The following is a 21,284-nucleotide window of genomic DNA, read 5'->3' on the forward strand; positions in this document are numbered from 1 at the left end:
CACATTCCTGGACCTTGGGCCCAGCTTCCTCCTGTTCTCCGCTGGGGTGACAAACACGTGCTCTCTGAGGGTTTGGGGGCTTCTTTCCATTCTCTGACCTGGCCTGCATCTGTCCACTGCATGGTCTTCTGTGCTCACTTAGCCAAACTCAGTTTCTGTTGCTCAGAACCACTGGGATCTCACCTGACACAGGGGTCATTGTGGAATTGTATCATCTGCACATTGAGCTGAATGGGGTCCAGTATTAAGGGTTCAGGGGGATGTGGGGGTGGACACTGAATGGTTCTGTATCCAGTGCCTGGAACCCTGCCCAGGAGAAGTCTGTGCAGCATTTGCATTCCCGAGGAACTTACAAAGAATTAAAGAAGGAATGAAACTCATGATTGGGGGATCAGACAGATGCTGGCAATGACTGCTGACATCTTCAGGAAGGAATGGAAGGGCTGACTGAAGCCTCGGGGAAACACTGGATGAGAGGGAGCCTGAGGCACTGAGGAAAGTCTTCCGAGAGAGGTTTGGACAAAAGTGTGCAGAGAGCCTTGCAGCACGTGGGGAGGGACTTAGGAGACGTCCTGGGATCATTTCCAGGTCCCGGGTCTCTGGCTTCCTGCCTTGGGCTCCAGGCGTGGGAGCCAGTTAGGTGCTCACATGCTCCGCACATGGAAACACAGAGAGTCGGTGCCCTGTGGAGCAGGCCCGTGGGGGCGAGAGCCAACCCAGATGCTCCCCTCTCCTTCTGGGACAGGAGGAGCCTGAGGCACCCCAAGGCTCCTCAGAAGGTCCAGGCAGGTGCAATCCCAGATGGGTGACCAAGTCAGAACATGGCCTTGGATGGACTTTCCCTCCATGCCTGCTCCCATCCTCCAGCCCCTCAGTCCTGCTCCTGGAGATCGAGTGAGCCTGGCCTCCAGCTCTACCCTCAGGGTAACCCAGCTACTGCACACTGCTTTGGTCTGCAATTAGGCTTCAGCATCTGTGCTCAGAGTCACGGGTAGCTGTGGAGGAGGTGAAAGCAGTTGTGTTAAGGTCAATACTCTTATGGGTCATTCTAGCCTGTGCGGGGAATAGATGAGTGAGGCAGGGCAGTGCCCCAAGGTAAACACACGAAGGCAGTTCTGGAAGCTCCTGCAGGAGTCCTGGTGAAACGTGAAGGCAGCCTGGGCGAGGTGTCTGCTGTCTTTCTCTCCCCTCTGTTTACGGCTGACCCTCTCTCACACCTGCACACAAGCCCTCCGCTCTCAATCACCCTTGGGTGTCCATTCTGGTCCCTGGGGCTGGAGGAGGAGCATCCCAGTGCTCAGCCCATGTCCCCCATACAACCCACGAAGCCTGCAGGGTTCTAGGATCTTAGGGAAATGATTGGATGGGAGCCCAGCAGGCAGGCAGGAGGAGCCATGGAGGACTTGCTCCCTTGAGACCCTGTGAGACAGGCTCATGGGGAAGGAGGTCAGGCATCTGGAGCCCAGCTGAGCTCCTCAGTCAATGCAAGGAAGCCTCAGTGAATCAGCTCATATTTATTGAACCAGAGTCTAGAGAACATGAGGTGGAGAGAACCAGAACCACCTGAAATATCTCATCCAGCCTCACCCCCAGCTGAAGAAGAAACCGAGCGTCAGAGAGTCGTGTCTATTGGTCCCAGGCTGTTTCATCTCCTGACACACCGAAAAGTTCCTTGACCTGTTTCTGCCTCCTTGTTTCATCCTTCTTTCTTTCTTTCTTTTAATCAACCTCTGTTCCTCCTCCACATTTGGATTTTCATGGAAATGTCACTGGTCTCTCAGTGCACTCTGGACCCAAAGAGCTCCTGGCAACGTGTCAGATGTTCCATCCACTGTGTTGTCACACCACTGCTGCCACCAACATCATCACCACCATCGTCATCAAGAAGCCACTGCCTGAAGATCTACACAGACAATTCTTCATGAAGACGTACAGATGGCCAGCAGGTACGTGAAAACATACTCAACATCACTAATTATTAGAGAAATGCAATCAAACTACAATAAGTTATCTCCCCTACAGTGATCACAGGGGCCATCACCTACATCTACAATGCTCTGAGGCTGTGGAGAAAAGGGAACCCTCTACACTGTTGCTGGGAATGTAAATTGGTGCAGCCACTATGGAAGACCATGTGGAGTTTTCTTAAACAACTAAAAATAGAGCTACCTTATGATTTACCAATCCCACTTCTGGGCATATATCTACAAAAAAATTAAAGCTGTAATTTGAAAAGATACACATACCCTGATGTTCATAGCAGTACTATTCACAACAGCCAAGACACAATATTAACCTAAATGTCTGTTGACAGATTAATGAATAAAGCAAATGCGGTACATGTATACATACCATGGAATCCTACTCAGCCATAAAGAAGAATGAAATAATAGTATTTTTAGCGATATGTATGGATGTAGAGATTACTATACTGAGTGAAGTAAGTCAGACAAAGACAAATATGTTATTAACTTATATGTAGAATGCAGAACATAATAGAAATGAACTTACCTACAGAATAGAAACAGACTCATAGACATAGATAATGAACTTTTAAACCAAGTTTTGTGGGGATAGGTGAATTAGGAGATGGGATTAACAGATACACACCAGATAAACAAGGGCCTGCCTACTGTAGTAGCATAGGAACAGTATTCAATATTTTGTAATAAACTATAATGGAAATGAACAAAAAAGAATATAGACATATAAATACTCAGATGCTCTGTCATGTCTGACTCTGCAACACCTTGGACTGTAACACGCCAGGCTCCACTGTCTATGGGATTTCCCAGACAAGAATATTGGAGTGGGGTATCATTTCCTCCTCCAGGAAATCTTCCCTACCCAGGAATCAAACCTGTGTCTCTTGCTTAGCAGACACCTTCTTTACCACCTGGGAAGCCCAGATAAATAAATCGATACCTGTATAAATGAATCACTTTGCTGTATATCTGAAATTAACAGAATATTGTAAATCAATTATCCTTCAATAAAACAAACAAACAAAAGAAGTCACTGCCCTAGTAAGACACAGATGACCATTATATCTACAGCTGTAGGCAGCAGTCCCTTAGAAGAAATGGAGTAGCCATCATGGTCAACAAAAGAGTCCGAAATGCAGTACTTGGATGCAATCTCAAAAATGACAGAATGATCTCTGTTCGTTTCCAAGGCAAACCATTCAATATCAGAGTAATCCTAGTCTATGCCCCAACCAGTAACGCTGAAGAAGCTGAAGTTGAACGGTTCTATGAAGACCTACAAGATCTTTTAGAACTAACACCCAAAAAAGATGTCCTTCTCATCATAGTGGACTGGAATGCAAAAGTAGGAAGTCAAGAAACACCTGGAGTAACAGGCAAATTTCGCCTTGGAATACGGAAGGAAGCAGGACAAAGAGTAATAGAGTTCTGCCAAGAAAATCCACTGGTCATAACAAACACCCTCTTCCAACAACACAAGAGAAGATTCTACACATGGACATCACCAGATTGTCAACACCGAAATCAGATTGATTATATTCTTTGCAGCCAAAAATGGAGAAGCTCTATACAGTCAACAAAAACAAGACCAGGGGCTGACTGTGGCTCAGATCATGAACTTCTTATTGCCAAATTCAGACTGAAATTGAAGAAAGTAGGGAAAACCACCAAACCATTCAAATATGACCTAAGTCAAATCCCTTATAATTATACAGTGGAAGTGAGAAATGGATTTAAGGGACTAGATCTGATAGAGTGCCTGATGAACTATGGTCAGAGGTTCATGACATCGTACAGGAGACAGGGATAAAGACCATCCCCATGGAAAAGAAATGCAAAAAAACAAAATGTCTGTCTGAGGAGGCCTTACAAAGAGCTGTGAAAAGAACAGAAGTGAAAAGCAAAGGAGAAAAGGAAAGATATAAGCATCTGAATGCAGAGTTCCAAAGAATAGCAAGAAGAGATAAGAAAGCCTTCCTCAGCAATCAATGCAAAGAAATAGAGGAAAACAACAGAATGGGAAAGACTAGAGATCTCTTCAAGAAAATTAGAGATACCAAGGGAACATTTCATGTGAAGATGGGTTCAATAAAGGACAGAAATGGTATGGACCTAACAGAAGCAATAGATATTAAAAAGAGGTGGCAGGAACACACAGAAGATCTATACAAAAAAGATCTTCATGACCAAGATAATCACAATGGTGTGATCACTCACCTAGAGCCAGACATCCTGGAATGTGAAGTCAAGTGGGCCTCAGAAAGCATCACTATGAACAAAGCTAGTGGAGGTGATGGAATTCCAGTTGAGCTCTTTGAAATCCTGAAAGATGATGCAGTGAAAGTGCTGCACTCAATATGCCAGCACATTTGGAAAACTCAGCAGTGGCCGCAGGACTGGAAAAGGTCAGTTTTCATTCCAATATCAAAGAAAGGCAATGCCAAAGAATGCTCAAACTACCTGCACAGTTGCACTCATCTCACATGCTAGTAAAGTAATGCTCAAAATTCTGCAATCCAGGCTTCAACAATACGTGAACCATGAACTTCCAGAGTTCAAGCTGGTTTTAGAAACGGCAAAGGAACCAGAGATCAAATTGCCACCATCCGCTGGATCGTGGAAAAAGCAAGAGAGTTCCAGAAAAATATCTATTTCTGCCTTATTGACTATGCCAAAGCCTTTAAGTGTGTGGACCACAAGAAACTGTGGAAAATTCTGAAAGAGATGGGAATACCAGACCACCTGACCTGCCTCTTGAGAAACCTATATGCAGGTCAGGAAGCAACAGTTAGAACTGGACATGGAACAAAACACTGGTTCCAAACAGGAAAAGGAGTATGTCAAGGCTATATATTGTCACCCTGCTTATTTAACTTCTATGCAGAGTACATCACGAGGAACGCTGGGGTGGAAGAGGCACGAGCTGGAATCAAGATTGCGGGGAGACATATCACTAACCTCAGATATGCAGATGACACCACCTTTATGGCAGAAAGTGAAGAGGAACTGAAAGGCCTCTTGATGAAAGTGAAAGTGGAGAGTGAAAAAGTTGGCTTAAAGCTCAACATTCAGAAAACGAAGATCATGGCATCTGGTCCCACTACTTCATGGGAAATAGATGGGGAAACAGTGGAAATGGTGTTAGACTTTATATTTTTGGGCTCCAAAATCACTGCAGATGGTGACTGCAGCCATGAAATTAAAAGACGTTTAGTCCTTGGAAGAAAAGTTATGACCAAGCTAGATAGCATTTTGAAAAGCAGAGCCATTACTTTGCAAACAAAGGTCCGTCTAGTCAAGGCTATGGTTTTTCCAGTGGTCATATATGAATGTGAGAGTTGGACTGTGAATAAAGCTGAGCGCCGAAGAATTGAGGCTTTTGAACTGTAGTGTTGGAGAAGACTCTTGAGAGTCCCTTGGACTGCAAGGAGATCCAACCACTCCACTCTGAAGGAGATCAGCCCTAGGATTTCTTCGAAGGAATGATGCTAAAGCTGAAACTCCAGTACTTTGGCCACCTCATGCGGAGAGTTGACTCATTGGAAAAGACTCTGATGCTGGGAGGGATTGGGGGCAGGAGGAGAAGGGGATGACAGAGGATGAGATGGCTGGATGGCATCACTGACTCAATGGACATGAGTCTGAGTGAACTCCGGGAGTTGGTGCTGGACAGGGAGGCCTGGCGTGCTACAATCCATGGGATTGCAGAGTCGGACACGACAGAGGGACCGAACTGAATGAACTGAAGTAAGACACATCAGCTAGGGCCAAAGGTGAGTTGATGCTGGAGAAGAGGTCTAGAGACCACCACCAGGGGAAGACTCTTCCTGCTGGGACATCACAGCCTGTGGAGGGCGATAGAGGAGCCCCTGCTACTTCTGGATCCCAACAATCCCAACTGATGTTCTCCCATTTTCAACCCGTTCGTACACCTGGCCTCTCATTGCTAGTTCGCCTGCCTCTCCCTTTATTCGGCCTCCAGTGTCACCTTTCGTCCAAAGTAAGTGGTTTCTGATGGGAGGGGAGTTTGGGGGAGAATGGGTACGTGAATATGAATGGCTGAGTCCCTTTGCTGTTCACCTGAAACTATTACAGCATTGTTAATCGGCTATACTCCAATACAAAATAAAACGTTCTTAGTATGAAAAAAAGTGGTTTCTCCCCGCCTCTCATTCTCTGGTCCCCCCTCCTCCCTTAATCCAGGCTCCAGGCCCTTTCCTTCTCTCTCCTCATCTATCACCTACATCCATCCCTTCCCTGATGTGCTCAACCACAGAAATGCCAAATTCCTAGCACCCAGCTTCATTAATGTGGTCTCCCTCTCTTTCCCTCAAACAAGGTACCTCTGCATTTTAGCCCCTCACATGTCCCTGGACCCCGCACTGCTCTGGGGGTGGTTAACTCAGATCCTCCTGCAGACTCTCATAGATCTGGGTGAGCTCCTCCAACTTCCTCTCCAACTCCCATGCCCGTCGCCTCAGGCTTTCAGCTGCTTCTGTTTTTGCACCATCATGCAGGTGAATTGACTCCTTCACCAGGAAGCCCACATCCACCAGAAGGAAGACCCCTGCAGCCGCCAAACCCGCGATCCGGGCTCCTTTGGTAACTATAAAAGCTGTGGCTTTGAAACCTGTCTCTATATGCTGGATGGCTGGGACTGAGATTCTCCCAGGGCTCATGTAGATGCTTGCATTGGCTGCAGAGCCAGGGTTGGCATTGCCTGTCTCCATGGCATGGGTGTGCATTTCAATGCATTGTATAGCTTCTTTCTTTTTTGTGGCATCAATGTGGGGGTTGTTATTGAGTACCTCTAGGAGAACCTCCCATTTTTTGACAACAGTAGACATCATGCGACTGGCTTCGGTTTCTGCTGATGACCTCTTCACACGTTCGATGATACTGGTGGACACACTGGTCACACCAGCTGCTGATCCCAGCCCTATCCCAGTGGCCAAGAGCGCCAAACTGGCCCCCATTGTCACGGGTGTCAGAGCCAGGCCAACGATGGTCAGAATACTGGACACAGCACCAGTGCTGTGGGCCATCACGTTGGAAATGGTACATCCCTTATGGACCTTCTCAACCTTGTCTGCGAGCTCATGGAACTTGCCTATGAACTCCTCCAGCTGCCGTTTCACCCGAGGGAACTTATTCAGAAACCTCCTCCTGTCCAGCTGCTCTTTGGAGAGTCTTTCTTGGTCCTCCTCAACTAAGACTCTTTTCAATTCGTTCAGATAATTGTGTAGTTCATCCGTGTCTTCCCTGTAATGATGAAGGTAAGGAATTAGAAAGGCAGTTTGCTTGTCTGTAAAATTGGCTCCATAATATCTGTTCTGCATAAATATAGATATGTTACTATAAATCATTAGAAAAGAATTTTATAAATGTAAAATTTTCTCTTTCAACCTTAAACATGTTTCATGCTTTATAGATGCTCCATCTTGAAATACCTAAACTTGGAATAGGTAAACGAGATCATCTTCGGATACTGGCAACTTAAGAGAGGTATTTGAGAGAATTCCCAGGTGGTCCAGAGGTTTCAACTCTGCACTCCCGCTGCCGGCCTTGACTCAATCCCTGGTTGGGGAATGAGGATCCCACAGGCCATATGGCTCAGCCAAAGAAAAGGTATGTGGTAAAGACGTCTCACAGGTGGGTCAACACCACCACTGAAAGAATTTTGGAGTGGGAACTCCACATGTAAACAAAGACGTGTAGGACTGGAGGAGAAAACCTTCATTCAAGGGCCTCAGTGTGTAGTGAGAAGTCTCCCTGCCCTTTGCCCTTGGCTACTGGGAAGTGGTCCCTAAGCCCCTAGAATTCTGGCTGATAGGAGTGTCCTTGCCTGCCTGGGCCTTTGGTCACTGGTCAGTCTGAGAAGGGGACAAGTGACCCAAGGTCTCTGGGTCTCATGGTATCAGTTCTGCCATCTGGTAGAGCTGGACACTAGGGCACGAGTCTGACTTCCAGGAGGGGCTGGAGATGACAGGTCAGGGTAATTTGGCTTTTAAGCAAGGGGAGTGTCCCTGATTGGCAGCACTCTGTGCATCTTATCACAGGCCAAATACAGATCAGTATCATGTTCTGAGGACAATGGAAGCTTTGTATGTGAAACCTGCCCAGTCTCTATCCTGTGGCTGGTGGGACCTTTTATCTTTTCTTGTAGTAAACTGCAGCTGGGATCATGAAGCTTTCAGTGAGTCCTGTCTATTCTAAACGGAATTCTTGAAGCTAAGAGTTGTTTTGGGGATCCCCTAAATTTGCCATTGAAGTCAAAGTAAGGGCAGTCCTGGGCACTGTGCCCTTACACTTTACAGATTGGCTGTCTCTATGACCTAGAATAATTTAAACCCAAAAAGTCAGAGCTAGAAGGCACCTTATAATCATTTGGTCTGCCATCTGCTGTCTTCTAAGCATTGTGCCCTTGACCTTCCCAGCAGAAGGTCACTGGGTCCACCCACTGCCCCAGTTGACAGGGAAGAGGGAGATGTACTATGAGCCCTGGTTTCCCTTGGACTCTCCAGCTCACCTCACTGACTCCTGACCCATCACCCAGCACTCTCAACTGCTCAGGGGTCACCAACCTAACTCACAGTTTACCTGGCGACAGCTTCATTGCCAGCACCCCAAGTCCATATGCAACTTTGTGGACCCTCTAAAGATTCAAGGGACTTGAGGAAACATTCATCTGAACAGCTAAGCCTGAGGAGACCGGCACTTACACAGCTGGTGGAGGAAGCATTTTCCTCTTGGGTGGGGATGCGTGAGGCTCCTCAGAATCCCTCAAATGTCACACAATCACAGCCACTCACTGTGACCCTGGAGGGCCACCTGAGCCACACGGCCATCCCACTGTCAGGGGAACTCCATGTAGATTAGAAGAGGGTCCCCAATGGAGTGAGAAGCCAGGTCCCAGGCAGGGTGTGCAGACACGGTCTCCCAGGGCCCTCTAGTCCAGCATGAGGGGAGCCCACCAGGGAGGGAAGAAATGTCCCCCTCTCCCACTCAGGGGACCTCTGCAAGGGTCACAGTCCCTTCAGTTCTGTGTCCTTAGGGCCCAGTCTCTTCACTCTAGTCCTAGTCCTGCTACCCAGGCCTGCCTACTAGTCCTCCAACCTGGACCCACTGCTCCACCCTGACCCCTGGGTCTGACCCTGGTGCAGGCCTCCCTGGTCCTTTGGACGAGATGATTATACTTGGTTCCCCACCTCTGACCCTGCAGTTCACTCTGAGGACATCACCATAATCCATCAGAATTGCTATTCCCATTGGACACAGGACAGATCTGAGATTCAAAGTCTTAAGCCCACAGGCCCAAGAGTTGGGCACGGCTAGATCCAGGATCCCATCAGCTCCTCCAGTTCCTCTCTAGCCTCTCTCCCTTATGGGCCAGCAGGATCCTGCAGGGTTCGTACAGTTCCTAACATCAGGAATAGAAAGACTGTAGGCAGAAACCCAGGACACAAATGGTGGTGTCAGGATTTTCCCACTTGTCCCAAAGGAAATTCTGCTTGGTTCTCCTCACCAGAAAGAAGACCCTTGACTCTGTCTCTTCCCAAAAAGTTTTTTAAATGTTACTATTGATTGAGTATGTACTCTGTGTCATTCATTATGGGAAGCACTTTACATGCATGATCTCAGTGTCCTCACAGTAAAAATGAAAAGATGAAGAAACTAAAGCAGAGAGTAGTTCAGTAACTTGTCCAAGGTCACATAACCTGCGCCTTCCTTTGCAGGTTTCATCTCTTCTCAACCCACGATCATTCACTGTCAGCAAATGACATGGAGGAAACATTCCTGATGGGATCTTGAGAAGGAACACCCCTGGCCCCAACAGTAGGGTCCTGCCTGGAGGAGGCGTTACTCCAGGAGGAAGCTAGCCTGGTGCTGGGGGACGTGGGTGACCTTCCTGGTGCACCTGTGCCGGTTACCTGGACAAACTGGCCTCAGCCTTAATTCTCTCCAGGAATTCATTCAGCAGGAGTAGCAGTTCCTCTCTGCTCAGTGTGTCCCAGAGACATTCAATGACATCCTCAAAAAAGATCTCAATATCTAGATGAAAGAAAAGGGAATAAGATAAGAAAAATTAGTGGTGGGACATAAATGTTATTGAGTGCTACTGCTACTGCTAAGTCACTTCAGTCGTGTCCGACTCAGTGTGACCCCATAGACGGCAGCCCGCCAGGCTCCCCCATCCCTGGGATTCTCCAGGCAAGAACACTGGAGTGGGTTGCCATTTCCTTCTCCAATGCGAGAAAGTAGGGTTATTGAGTATAAAATAGTTAAAATTCATCTTGCTGAGCAGCAATCACCTGGGGTGCTCTTGGTGAGGTCACCTAGGGTTATGGATGGACTGTCCCCCTCCCCCCCCCAATTTGTGTTGAAGAGTTAACCCCTTGTGACCTTTCTGAAGATAGGGATTGTAAGGAGGTTAGGTGAAATTAGGTCCTATGGGGGATTCCCAGGTAAATTGCGGCCATAGGTGGGATTGCCAGGGAGTTCTTCTAGTGGTAAAGAATTGCCCGCCAATGCAGGAGATGTAAGAGAGGCGGTTTTGATCCCTGAGTCAGGAAGATCCCTTGAAGGAGGGCATGGCAAGCCACTCCAATATTCTTGTTTGGAGAATCCCATGGATAGAGGAGGCTGGCAGGCTGCAGTCCATGGGGTTGCAAAGAGTTGGACATGACTGAGCAACTGAACACACACACATAAAGAGAAGAAGCAGCAAGTGTGATTTGTTAGTTACCCCTTCCAAAATAGATGGGCAGCATCCTATAAATGAATGCTTTCATGTTTTGGCTGTGAAACAATTGAATACTCACGTTAAATGGGATAAAGAATGTAATGACTACAAATAGCCTCAGATCACTACAGGGTAAGACTACTCCTCAATGAGTTATCAAAATCCCTGAGTGATTTCAGAGATCTGGAGGTTATGGAATTGTAGGTAAGATATTGGTGGCCAGGCTATATATGTGTGTGTGGGCTGGGATTTGATATCAAGTGTATTTCTTGGTAAATCCACACAAAGAGGCATTATCCTTATCTCACAGAAGAGGCAAGTGCAACTCAGACAGGACAATGGACAGCCCAAGGCCAAAGAGCTGAAAGCTCTGAGGTTGAATCCAAAGTCAAGTGTCAGACACTTTTGGACATGACTTTGAATCCTCCTTACATTTAAAACTCCTGTTATTTGTTCATTCTACTCTGTAGCACACAATGGGGATTCTTTGCAACTCATTATTGGTGGTGAGCATGCAGTAGCATATATAGAAGTAGAAATATAATGTTGTACACACGAAACTTAGAAAACAATACAAACTCACGTTACCTAATTTTAAAAAAGACTTTAGGACCACATGCCATTGAATAAAACTACCATGTGAGAGGATTCCTGCTTCTGACCACAGACTCTAGGATGGGCAGTGGAGGGGATCCACCAGGTGGAGGAGGGGTGGAGCCAGATGTGATCCTCATCACCCCTCCCTTCAGGTGGGAGGCGGCAAAAGCCAGACAGGGGTTCAGTGCAGGGCCCACTGACCCTTGCAGAGAGGCTGGGCTGGTGGCTGGGAAGAGCTGGAGGAAACAGCTTCTGTAGCTATGCCCTAAGGTCTGGGAGCGGGAGGAGGTTTGGGCCAAGGGAGAGAGCAGGAGAAGTCCAATGATGCTGGAGGACCTCCTCTCCCAGGCCTGCCTGGCCTTGGGGACTGCCATCTGCTGTCCATGCTCCGCGTGTGGTCTCCTGGCCTCCGTCCTGAGTCACTTGCTTGGTGGGGGGAGAGGCAGGAAGTCAACACCTTGGTCATGGCTCCCTGAGGAGAGGGCTGGGAAGGAGGTTGTGGGCAGACCCCAGGGTGAGGGGAATCTCCTGGTCTCTTGGAAGCTCAAGGATGCCTATCCATCCTCTTCATGGTTCTTGATTCCTCTGTAGTTTAACTCAGCCTGGAAATACCACCTTCAATTCTGGATCACAAGTAGGAACCTTCCAGAGAAGAGAGAGCTGACTACCTGAGCAGTGTCCGAAGTTTTCTGAGCTCATGGTGGCAGCAGGGGCTCTCAAGAGATCTCCCTTCAGCTCCTTGTCTGCATCAGGCTGGAAGGAGGTGTGACCTCACCCTTGGGGACAGAAAAAGACTGTGAGCTCCACTGTGAGGGGCAGAGGCTGCAGGGAGCAGCGAGGGACAAGTTCTCTGGTGGGTTCCCCTGGGACGGCCACCAGTGCCTCCAGGAACTTAGCCCAGTGCGGTTCTCTGTCTCCTGGGCTCTGCTGGTTGTTAGTTAAGAAAAGTCATTCACCTCCTACAGCTCCTTCCAGGCCAAGTCAGAGTCCTGCTCTCCTGTTGGGGCACAAGGAGAAGGTAATCAGACAGGAGACAGCTATCTGCGAAGTTATAGGAACAATAAAGCCAGAGACTAGAAGAACAGATAGGAGGTGATACTCTGGAAATGAGGTGAGTTTGGGACACCTGTGTTTTTGAATTGATAATAAGTAATATTAATAACATTGATCCAGTGTCCTTAACATGCAGGCTCCTGAAACTCACTCAAACTTAGCTGAGACCAAATTGTCACGCTGGTGCCAGAGTCTGCACTAGACCCTGACTCTTTCTGATCCAAATCACATGTGTGTGATGACTATGCTCTACTCCTTATATATACAAAAAGATTTATTTGTGGATATATGTTAATTGGTAAATGATTCTTGCTTCCAAAATGATATGTTGCTCCCTATCAAGTCTCTCCTTGATAAAGTTCCTGGTGATACGGCTCCCATAGCCCAGGTCTTCCTTGCTTCTGCAAGAGCCTTTTTCCCCACAAGGGCCTGAAGTCCCACAAGCCCTGCCCAAATTCCTGTATCCCTGCTCTGAGTGGCTGAGACCCCTGCAGCTGTTCTGTCCTCCTTGCTTTCCCCTCCTGAATATTGGACTTGATGTAGTTTCTAATCCTTTATGTAAATAATAGTGCAAAGAACATTCTCCTTGTGTAAGGCTTCACCTACATCTGAGACTGTACCCTTAAGCTATATCTAGAAGTAGAATTAAGATCAGATGGCATCAACACCTAAAAAATTTCCATACCTAGAGCCACCATGCTATGCAAAGAAACTGTAGCAATTTATGTTCACACTTATAATATATGAGGGTGTCCATCCTTTCAGATATACCCATTCTCAGTGGTCTTTCTTTTAAAAAATCAGATCTTTATAATTAAATCATTTATTTTGGTTCTGCATGTGATTATCTTGCCATGGGAGATGAGGAAGGAAAGCAAGTGTTGATGATGTTTAGCTACTCTTTTTAAGAAAGCAAAAGAGCTTCTGTCAACTACTCCTCCTGAGACTTGACTGAAATGATGGTAAAGGTATATATAGGTATAATACCATCTACTGATAAGAGTGCCTGGTTTCTGTAGTGTAGTGGTTATCACGTTCACCTAACACGCAAAAGGTCCCCGGTTCAGAATCGAGTGGAAACAGCTTCACTTGGGCTTCCCTTGTGGCTCAGTTGGTAAAGAATCCACCTGCCATTCAGGAGACGTGGGTTCGATCCCTGGGTTGGGAAGATCCCCTGGAGAAGGGAACGGCTACCCACTCCAGTATTCTGGCCTGGAGAATTCCATGGACTGTGTAATCCAAGGGATGACGAAGAGTCGGACATGACTGAGCAACTTTCACTTTCACTGATAAGAGCAAGTGGTGTTTGTTATCATTGCTCTGCATTGGTATTGGCTCTGAAACTTTACCAATGGTACCTCATATGTTGTTCCATTAGCTTTTGACATGTGTACCACTGTATCCTCATTTAAGGATAAGGAAGCTGACACATAGATGTTAGCTGACTTACCTAAGGTCAGAAGGCTTGCCCTTGGTACACTGGTTCCACCCCACTCATGAGCTAAAGAACCCATAGCCTGCCTCTCCTCCCTCTGCTGCTAATAAAAACAAGCATGGGAGCAACAGGAGACCAGAGTCTTGAACAAATGTCTGAAGACTCACTGGATGGAGAAGTGATAACTGAGTAAAGAGGAATGCAGTAGAGGGAAAGAAGCAGGGAGCGTGTTGACAGGAGAGAAGAACGGTCTGCTGGGCAGAGCCCCAGAGGGAGCAAGATGAGAGGGAGGCCGAGGGGAGAGCAGGGGACAAGCCCACCTCCTCCATGTCCCATCCCATATTCACAGCAGCCTTCACCCTTCACCATACTTTTAGAAAGTAACTTGAAAATGAGATGCAGGAAAAAAAATAGATGACGTGTTTGTTTAATTATGGAGGAAGGTAAAGGATACCCACAAGAGAGATAGATGTGGGATCCAGGAGTCAGGAACATCAACCCCGTGGGAAGGGAATCCAAGGATTCCAGCTGGGTGCGCAGCAGACCTAGAGAGAAACCTGTCCAGAATGGGATAAGAAGTCCAGAGTCTGTGGGGACAGGGGACACGGTATCACATGAGGCACAGTTGGAAAGAAATGGAGGAAATGCTGAAGATAAACAGTGAAAGGGGTGAAAATGAAGCCAATTAGAAACATCAGGAAAAACTAAAGCTCAGGAGGAGAAGGGGATGACAGAGGATGATAGGTTGGATGGCATCACTGACTCAAAGGACATGAGTTTGGGTAGGCTCTGGGAGCTGGTGATGCACAGGGAGTCCTGGCGTGCTGCAATTCATGGGGTCGTAAAGAGTCGGACACGACTGAGTGACTGAATTGAACTGAACTGCTGAGAAGCATGTACAGCTATATGGTACAAGTTAGCTCTTAAAAAATGTATTAAAATATCACCAAAAATGTAAACTCTTTTGTTTGATTTAAAAAAAATCGTAAGTAAATATATCTATATCCAAGTCCTTTGGAGACAGTTGTAAAACTGAAGTAATATTAATATATATAATATGATATAACTCACAGGTGTATTATAACTCACAGGTGTATTAACTCACAGGTTTATTAGTGATTCAAAAATCTTAGTTTTATTTCATTTATAGTCATTATAAAATAACCTTTATCTTACTAAAATAACCTTTATCTTTTAAAATGAAACAGAGTATTTAATATGTGAAGTAAATGTACTTGTTAATATAAAAATCAAAATACAATTCTAGAACTTGGGAGCCAAAGTACTGAAGGGAGGAGGAAGATTAATATCTCAGTTTATAAAGCTGGGAATCAAGAAATAGTAGGTCTAGTCGAGAGCATAAGAAACAAAGATGTAAATAAAGTGATTACAAGTACAAAGCTTTGTAACAGAGGATATACAATTAGTGGAATAATAATAAAATGCGAAGAAGGGGAAAGGTATAATAGAAAGTATAAAAATAAGTGAAACCCTTATTTTTCCTAATAAGAAGTAAATAAATACTATCAAATTTAAGTCAAGAAAAAGCAAAATGCAATACTTACCACTTATTAGCTATTGTGGTTGGTGACTTCCCACTTTGCACCAGGCACCTTCCCAACTGCTTGGTATGAATTCACTTCCTTTTAGTTCTCACAATGATCCTGTAAGAAAGGAAACTGAAGCTCAGAGAGGTGAAGCAATGTACTCAAAGCACACAGCTAGTGCTAGAGCCAGACTCCAAGCCCAGGTTCCTGTCTCCTGGGCACACATTCTCACACTATTGCAGCTCCCAATGTAGTAATAGCATTGAAAGACACTGATTAACTATCTAAAGAAGAAGGTTTTCCTTGGGAGGGAATGAGCAGAACCCTTTGTATAAATTGATCTGTTCTAACCATATGACTTAGGACTGGATTATTTTAACTCTAAGACAGCAGCAGTCACTTTATAGCAGTCAGTAACCCAAAGAATGCGGTGGTTTCTAGTGCCACCACCTTAAAGATGATGGAAGAAGCTGAATTAAATGCCAACAAGAAATGTGTGACTCCTGCTGTGAGAACTGTCAGTGTAGGAGACATGTCATGTTGATGAAACGTAGTTCTCTAGAAAAGTAGGCATGAAAACAGGGTTAAACCAGAATAATGAGAGTGAACTGTGACCTTAAAGAGATATTGTCTGGCAGCATCTTGCCCACCCACATGTACACCCATGGACTTCCGTCCACTCAAAGGAAGGAAGACCACTTGCAGGGGAGGTGAATTCCAGAGAATGGCGTCTCTGCTCCTTTAAAGACAAGGATGCTCTTGAAGATGATCAGAGAAGTGGTCATTAGGGGGCACCCACATATACTAATAACAATAAAAGATAATGATTCCTATGAATGTTTCAATGAGACAGGCTCAGTCTGTGAAAGGCCATGAGTTCATAATAATTTTCAAAGGAGAGGACTTTAGAAAAATGTAGCCAAAAAGAGAGACATAAAGGTTAAAAAGAATGCTAGTGGTTATGCAGAGACGGAAGACGGAAGAGACATGGGATCGATGCCTGGGCAGGGAGGATCCCCTGGAGAAAGAAATGCTTGCCCACTCCGGTATTCTTGCCTGGGAAATCCTATGGACAGAGGAGCTGGGAGGGCTACAGTCCATGAGGCTGCAAAGAGTTGGACACAACTGAGCTGGTATCTTTCTTTTGTTTCTATGGTGCAACGAAGAGTAAATGAAATGGGAAATATTTTGTTGTAATTGAATTTAATAATAAGAGGAGTCTTGAAGTCTATGGGTATATTCCTTTCTGTTTGTTTACATGAGTGTTTATAAAGGATTGAGAAAGAAAGAACCCCTGACACCCGGAGGCTGGCCTGGGATCACAACAGGGTGCTGCTCTTCTCCCATTGGATGTAAGACTCTCACAGGACTCCAGCCTCACACAGGGTCACCCTGAGAGCAGAAGCGAAGGAGACAGCAAACACCTGTCACTGCGCCCCCCAACACCACGCCCCCTCCCCTGGCTGAAAAGCAGGACTGCTCCTTCTTACCAATCACACCTTCAGCCTCGCTCTGCTCTCCCCTCTCCATAGATGAGGTACTGAGAGCCCGTTGGTAGTGCTGCCTCCCATTCTCTGCAGCTCCCAATCTAGAGCAGCCCCATTTCCTTAGAGCTTCCTCCAAATCCCCTCACCTACGCTCCGAACCTAGAATCTTTCTTTCTGCACTTTCCTCTACAATGTTCACAGCTCTCCCTCAGGAAGAGTAACCATCAGCTTGTTTTTAGGGAGTGTGCCTTGTGTCAAAGCCTGGAGGCACCGTCATGTAGATGGGAGAGAATTCACAAAGGCAGGCCCTCCTTCAAGTAGATGGAAGAGGAGAGCTGGCGGGCTCCCTGCCCCTTCTCTGCCCCAAAGCTGTAGGACCCCAGGAGCCTGGTCAGCCTATTGAAATCATGAAACATGAGAACAGAGTCAAGTAGAAAGAAGAGGAGGGCTCAGGCAGAAGGGCCGGCTCCTGGATAACGACAAACCACTGTAAATGCCTTGAACACTGGACTCATCCTTCCATCCTTCCCTCCCATTTTTGGCCTCTTCCTGACCCTTGTCTGGGGCCTCAGATTCATGTGGATGCTGATAGTGCTTCCTCTGCTGGATTCCTATCCAGGGCTTCCTCCTCTGTTAGCTTCTGATTGGTCCCTTTCGGAAAGCTGTTGGTGGGAGAGGGGAGGACCCTGGAGAAGCCTGACCCTGCCCAGCTGCATGGCCAGTCATGCATGCCTTCCCTCCTCGTGGGCAGACAGATTCTCCCCAACCATCTCCCTCCTGTGCCTGCAGTCACCCTCCCTGGGAAGGGAAAGGGGCGTTAAGAAAGTCCCTGGCCGAGCACCAGGATCCTCCCAACTGCCCCAGCTCCTGTCTTCCTCACACTCTCTGTCTCCACAGGGCCTGCTGCACGAGACTGGCACCTCACTTGGCACAGGCTGCCCCTCCCCACAACATGTGCTTCCCCACTGGCCTCACCGCATGACGGGTTACTTGTCCCTGGAGGCCCAGCTCCAAGCCTCCCTCTGCCACCTTCCCCCAGTTGCTCTCCAGCTCCTCTTGAAGGTGGCACTTTCCTGGTCATGGTCCCTTTTTGCTCAGTTTCTCCAGGTCTGAGAACCCTTCCCACATCATCAGGGGCCCTGTCTCTTCCTTGCTGCTCCTCCAGTCCAGGGCCTCTGGGCACCCTCCGCCCTCCTGGGCACAGCCTGGCCAAAATATGAGGGGTGGGACCCCTTATGGGAACATGAAACAAGCAGCTTCTCGATGACACAGCACAACCCCAGTTCCCCTGTTAAAATTAGAAAGGGAGGGAGGGGAGAAGGGAGAAAGAGGAAGAGAATGAGGTGGAGAGGAAACTAAAGATCCTAATCAATCAATCTTTCAAAAGGATCCAACGTACACCAGAGAAACAAACTGAAGGGACTGAAAGAAACTCAGCAGTGGCCACAGGTCTAGAAAAGGTCAGTTTTCATTCCAGTCAGAAAGAAAGGCAATGCCAAAGAATGCTCAAACTACCACACAATTGCACTCATCTCACATGCTAGCAAAGTAATGTTCAAAATTCTCCAAGCCAGGTCAAAAGTATGTGAACCATAAACTCCCAGGTGTTCAAGCTGGATTTAGAAAAGGCTATTATACTGATGTCTGTACAGTTTGGCTTTTTATCTTAATATTGCAACACCGGGATGTATGTGGACCTTGTGCAGTGAGCCCTTCTCACTTCTTCCAGCAGGGCTGCCTTCCCCACACAGGACCTCCCATCACCCACAGAGCAGAGGGCTTGGCAAACACAGGAAGCCAACACCCTTCGACTCCACGCTTGGTGTCCTGCCCGTCTCCAGGCTGCAGTGTCCCCCAGGGCCTGGCACTGAGCCTAGCACTCAGAGGCAGGGTTTTTCAACAAACCTTGATTCCTTGTATCTGAAAAAAATCACCTTCCCCATCAGCCCTACCCTAGCACCCTCGGGACAGCTTCAAGGTGGCCAGGCCATAGGAGGGGAGGCTCTGACTCCTTGTCCTCCTCCACCCCGTTTGCTTCCTTTAATTTCCTAAATGGCTGAGTACCCGGAACATACACCTTCCTTCTGGGGTTGCTGCTCATGTCTCAGGAGTCCACATCCTGAGCTGAGCCCACCTGAGCAGGTGTGGCCCTTGCTCTGCTCTGTTTAGGGGCCCTTGGCTGGGAGGAAGCCCTCAGACACACCAGCCTCCACATCCAGGCTCTGCCCCTGCTTAACGTGCTGACCTCACCTCTCTGAGCTTCCATTCCTTCTTCTGTCAGTTAGTGACAGTCATCCTTTTCTCAGACAGTCGTCCTGAGGATGGGAAGATGGGATGGGCGGGGTCTTACCCTCCTGCTTACTCAGGAAACTTCCTCTGTCTGAGTGTGAACAAGATCCAGTTGTTCACATCTGTGCAGATGCAGCCGCTAGTTGTGCGTCTCTGCAATGACCACATACACCCTCTGGGCCCAGATATACTCTGGGAAACAAAAGTGAAAGGCAAAACCCTTATCTGAGTTCTCAATACAAACAAACGTCCCGCCCACCAGGCCCCACCCTGGGCTATTCCCCCTCCTGCTGACACCCTAGAGAAACGAGATCAGTCCTGACATCCACCTCCTTCCTTCTTGACACAGTCCACCCTGCCTCGGGCTCCTTGAAGGAAGACTTGCCACCAACACAGCGTGAGACCCTTGGCAAATTACTCCTCCATAATACCATCTTCTCACTCACCAACCCCACACTCACCAGCTGGCCTGCTTCGTTCACCTTTGTGCTGGTACTGTCCAGAACACACCAGTTGCTCAGTGCGTACTGGTCATACACTGCTATGGAGGGCCATGCTCATGTGGCTCACAGGATTCGCTCACACAGGTTCTTCTGCCAGGGACACCTGCTGCACCCAACCGGGAGAAATCTTTCTGCAAAGCCCGAATCTGAGAAGCCTCCTCTGAGAAGCCCTCCGTGACCTCGCCTGCAAAGCCCACTGTTTCCTGCTCTGTGCCACCTGGAAGAGGGGCCTCACGTCACCCCTCAGCCACTCTAAGCCCCACCTCCACCCCTTATGTTCAGATCCCTCTGGACTTAGCCCTGCTGGCAGGGATGGGACTCACACCTTTAGTCCCAGTGGCCACAGGAGGAGGCCCAGCCTTGGTGGTCACTGCCATAAGGTGGATGCAGAAGTTTGTGGGAAGGGCCGACAGCACGCTGCCCTTTGCTAGCTCGGCTTATCTCCACCTGACAACGGATTTTTTTCTCTCCAAATGGAAGACTTTTATCAGAAAACCAGTGTCCTGGTGACTCAGAGACGGCTGCAACAGAGAGCTGGCCCTGCCTCCGTTGGGATTCTGAGCAAAGAGCCTCTGTGGACAGGGCTGAGCATGTGGCAGGCGCTGTGCTCACACCGTCCACGCCTTTCCTGTTGAATCTCACATCAGCTCTAGGAGTGCTGGCTCCGTTTCACAGATGAAGAAATGCAGGTCAATTTCCCACAGTCTGAGAGTCTTGCAGCTGGACTGCTGGTAAACTTCTCGGTTTGCCTCAAGCAGAAGTGACTGCAGTGGACCTGGATGCCCCATGGAGGCCCGCCTGCCCTTCCCTCAGGGCTGCTTCACCCCTGGAAACGTCCCTGGGCCATCATGGTCCCCTCCCCCCAGGTTTTGAGGGAGGGACAGGAGATTATTCCATGAGGATAGCCAACCATAGTTTGGTCTTAACACAACTGTTATGTATCTGTTGCATTTTGCAGGTAAGGCAGCTAAGAAGATGGGAGAGGTGGGGGTATTCTTCCAGGAACTCAGGGACTTGTGTTTGGTGGGAGAGTGTCAGCAGCTCACATCCTGCAAACATCCATTTGACACCCTGTTCCCAGAGTTCAGGGCTCAGGCCAAGACAGAAGGCTCAGACCCCAGATAGAGAGGAGTCAAGGGGCAAACAGGCCATTGCCCTGCCCACTGACCTGCACAAGTCTGCTTCTGAGCTTACTGGACCTGCTGGGACTCAAGGATGCCTCCTTTCCAGAGCTTGGGGTCCTCTGGGGACAGCCGACTCTGGGTGTCACCCCTACAGAAGGGACACAGGGAGGAACAGTGGGAGGCAGGAGCTTTCCTGGAGGGAAAATCCAAGCAAAGTCATCCCTCCCACCTGCTTACTTTAAACCTCAAGCAGAAATTCAGGGGCAGGGAAAGCCATGTGGGCCTCCCCAGGGGAAAACTGCCAGCATGAGGGTGCCCAGGCCCCATTTCCTAAGTGCCCTCCACCACAGGACAGTTAGGGACCCCAAGCGAGGATCAGGCTGGGTGGGCTGGGTGTCCCGGGACTCACCTCCTGGCCAGGTAGCCCCAGCAGCAGGCCTGGAAGCCGATGATGACATCCATGATCTTCAGGTCCCGCTCCTCCTCCAGGTGGGCCAGCATGCTGTCCCGAAAGAAGACCT

The 21,284-nt window shown here is 47.9% G+C and overlaps 1 protein-coding gene across 2 annotated transcripts; it reads right to left on the reverse strand.

Annotated features, from left to right (window-relative positions):
* Nucleotides 1-1,499: 1,499 nt before the first annotated feature.
* LOC147372430 (apolipoprotein L3-like) lies at nt 1,500-19,330 on the reverse strand. Of its 2 annotated transcripts, none has more exons than XM_086401319.1 (5): nt 19,098-19,330; nt 15,379-15,477; nt 11,994-12,101; nt 9,917-10,037; nt 1,500-7,247 (listed from the first exon to the last, which is right to left on the reverse strand). In XM_086401319.1, the coding sequence occupies exons 3-5, from the start codon at nt 12,022-12,024 to the stop codon at nt 6,383-6,385; spliced, it is 1,017 nt and encodes a 338-aa protein (XP_086257445.1). In that variant the 5' UTR covers nt 12,025-12,101; nt 15,379-15,477; nt 19,098-19,330; the 3' UTR covers nt 1,500-6,382. The 2 variants fall into 2 exon arrangements, with proteins under 2 accessions (XP_086257445.1, XP_086257446.1); XM_086401320.1 differs by having other exon boundaries at nt 19,198-19,321.
* Nucleotides 19,331-21,284: the final 1,954 nt, after the last annotated feature.

The sequence above is a fragment of the Bos grunniens genome, chromosome 5 (genome assembly GCF_055505025.1).
Source record: "Bos grunniens cultivar Pamir isolate PY7600 chromosome 5, Bosgru_T2T1.0, whole genome shotgun sequence".
In the NCBI taxonomy this organism is placed as follows: domain Eukaryota; kingdom Metazoa; phylum Chordata; class Mammalia; order Artiodactyla; family Bovidae; genus Bos; species Bos grunniens.

Excerpts from the sequence above, each read along its gene's own strand:
- LOC147372430 (XM_086401319.1), bottom strand. The coding sequence starts at position 12,024 with ATGAGCTCAGAAAACTTCGGACACTGCTCAG. Across the intron at positions 10,038-11,993 it reads AAACTTCGGACACTGCTCAG|ATATTGAGATCTTTTTTGAG; the intron begins GTAGTCAGCTCT and ends TCTTTCATCTAG. Across the intron at positions 7,248-9,916 it reads GCTGAGGCCAGTTTGTCCAG|GGAAGACACGGATGAACTAC; the intron begins GTAACCGGCACA and ends TCATCATTACAG.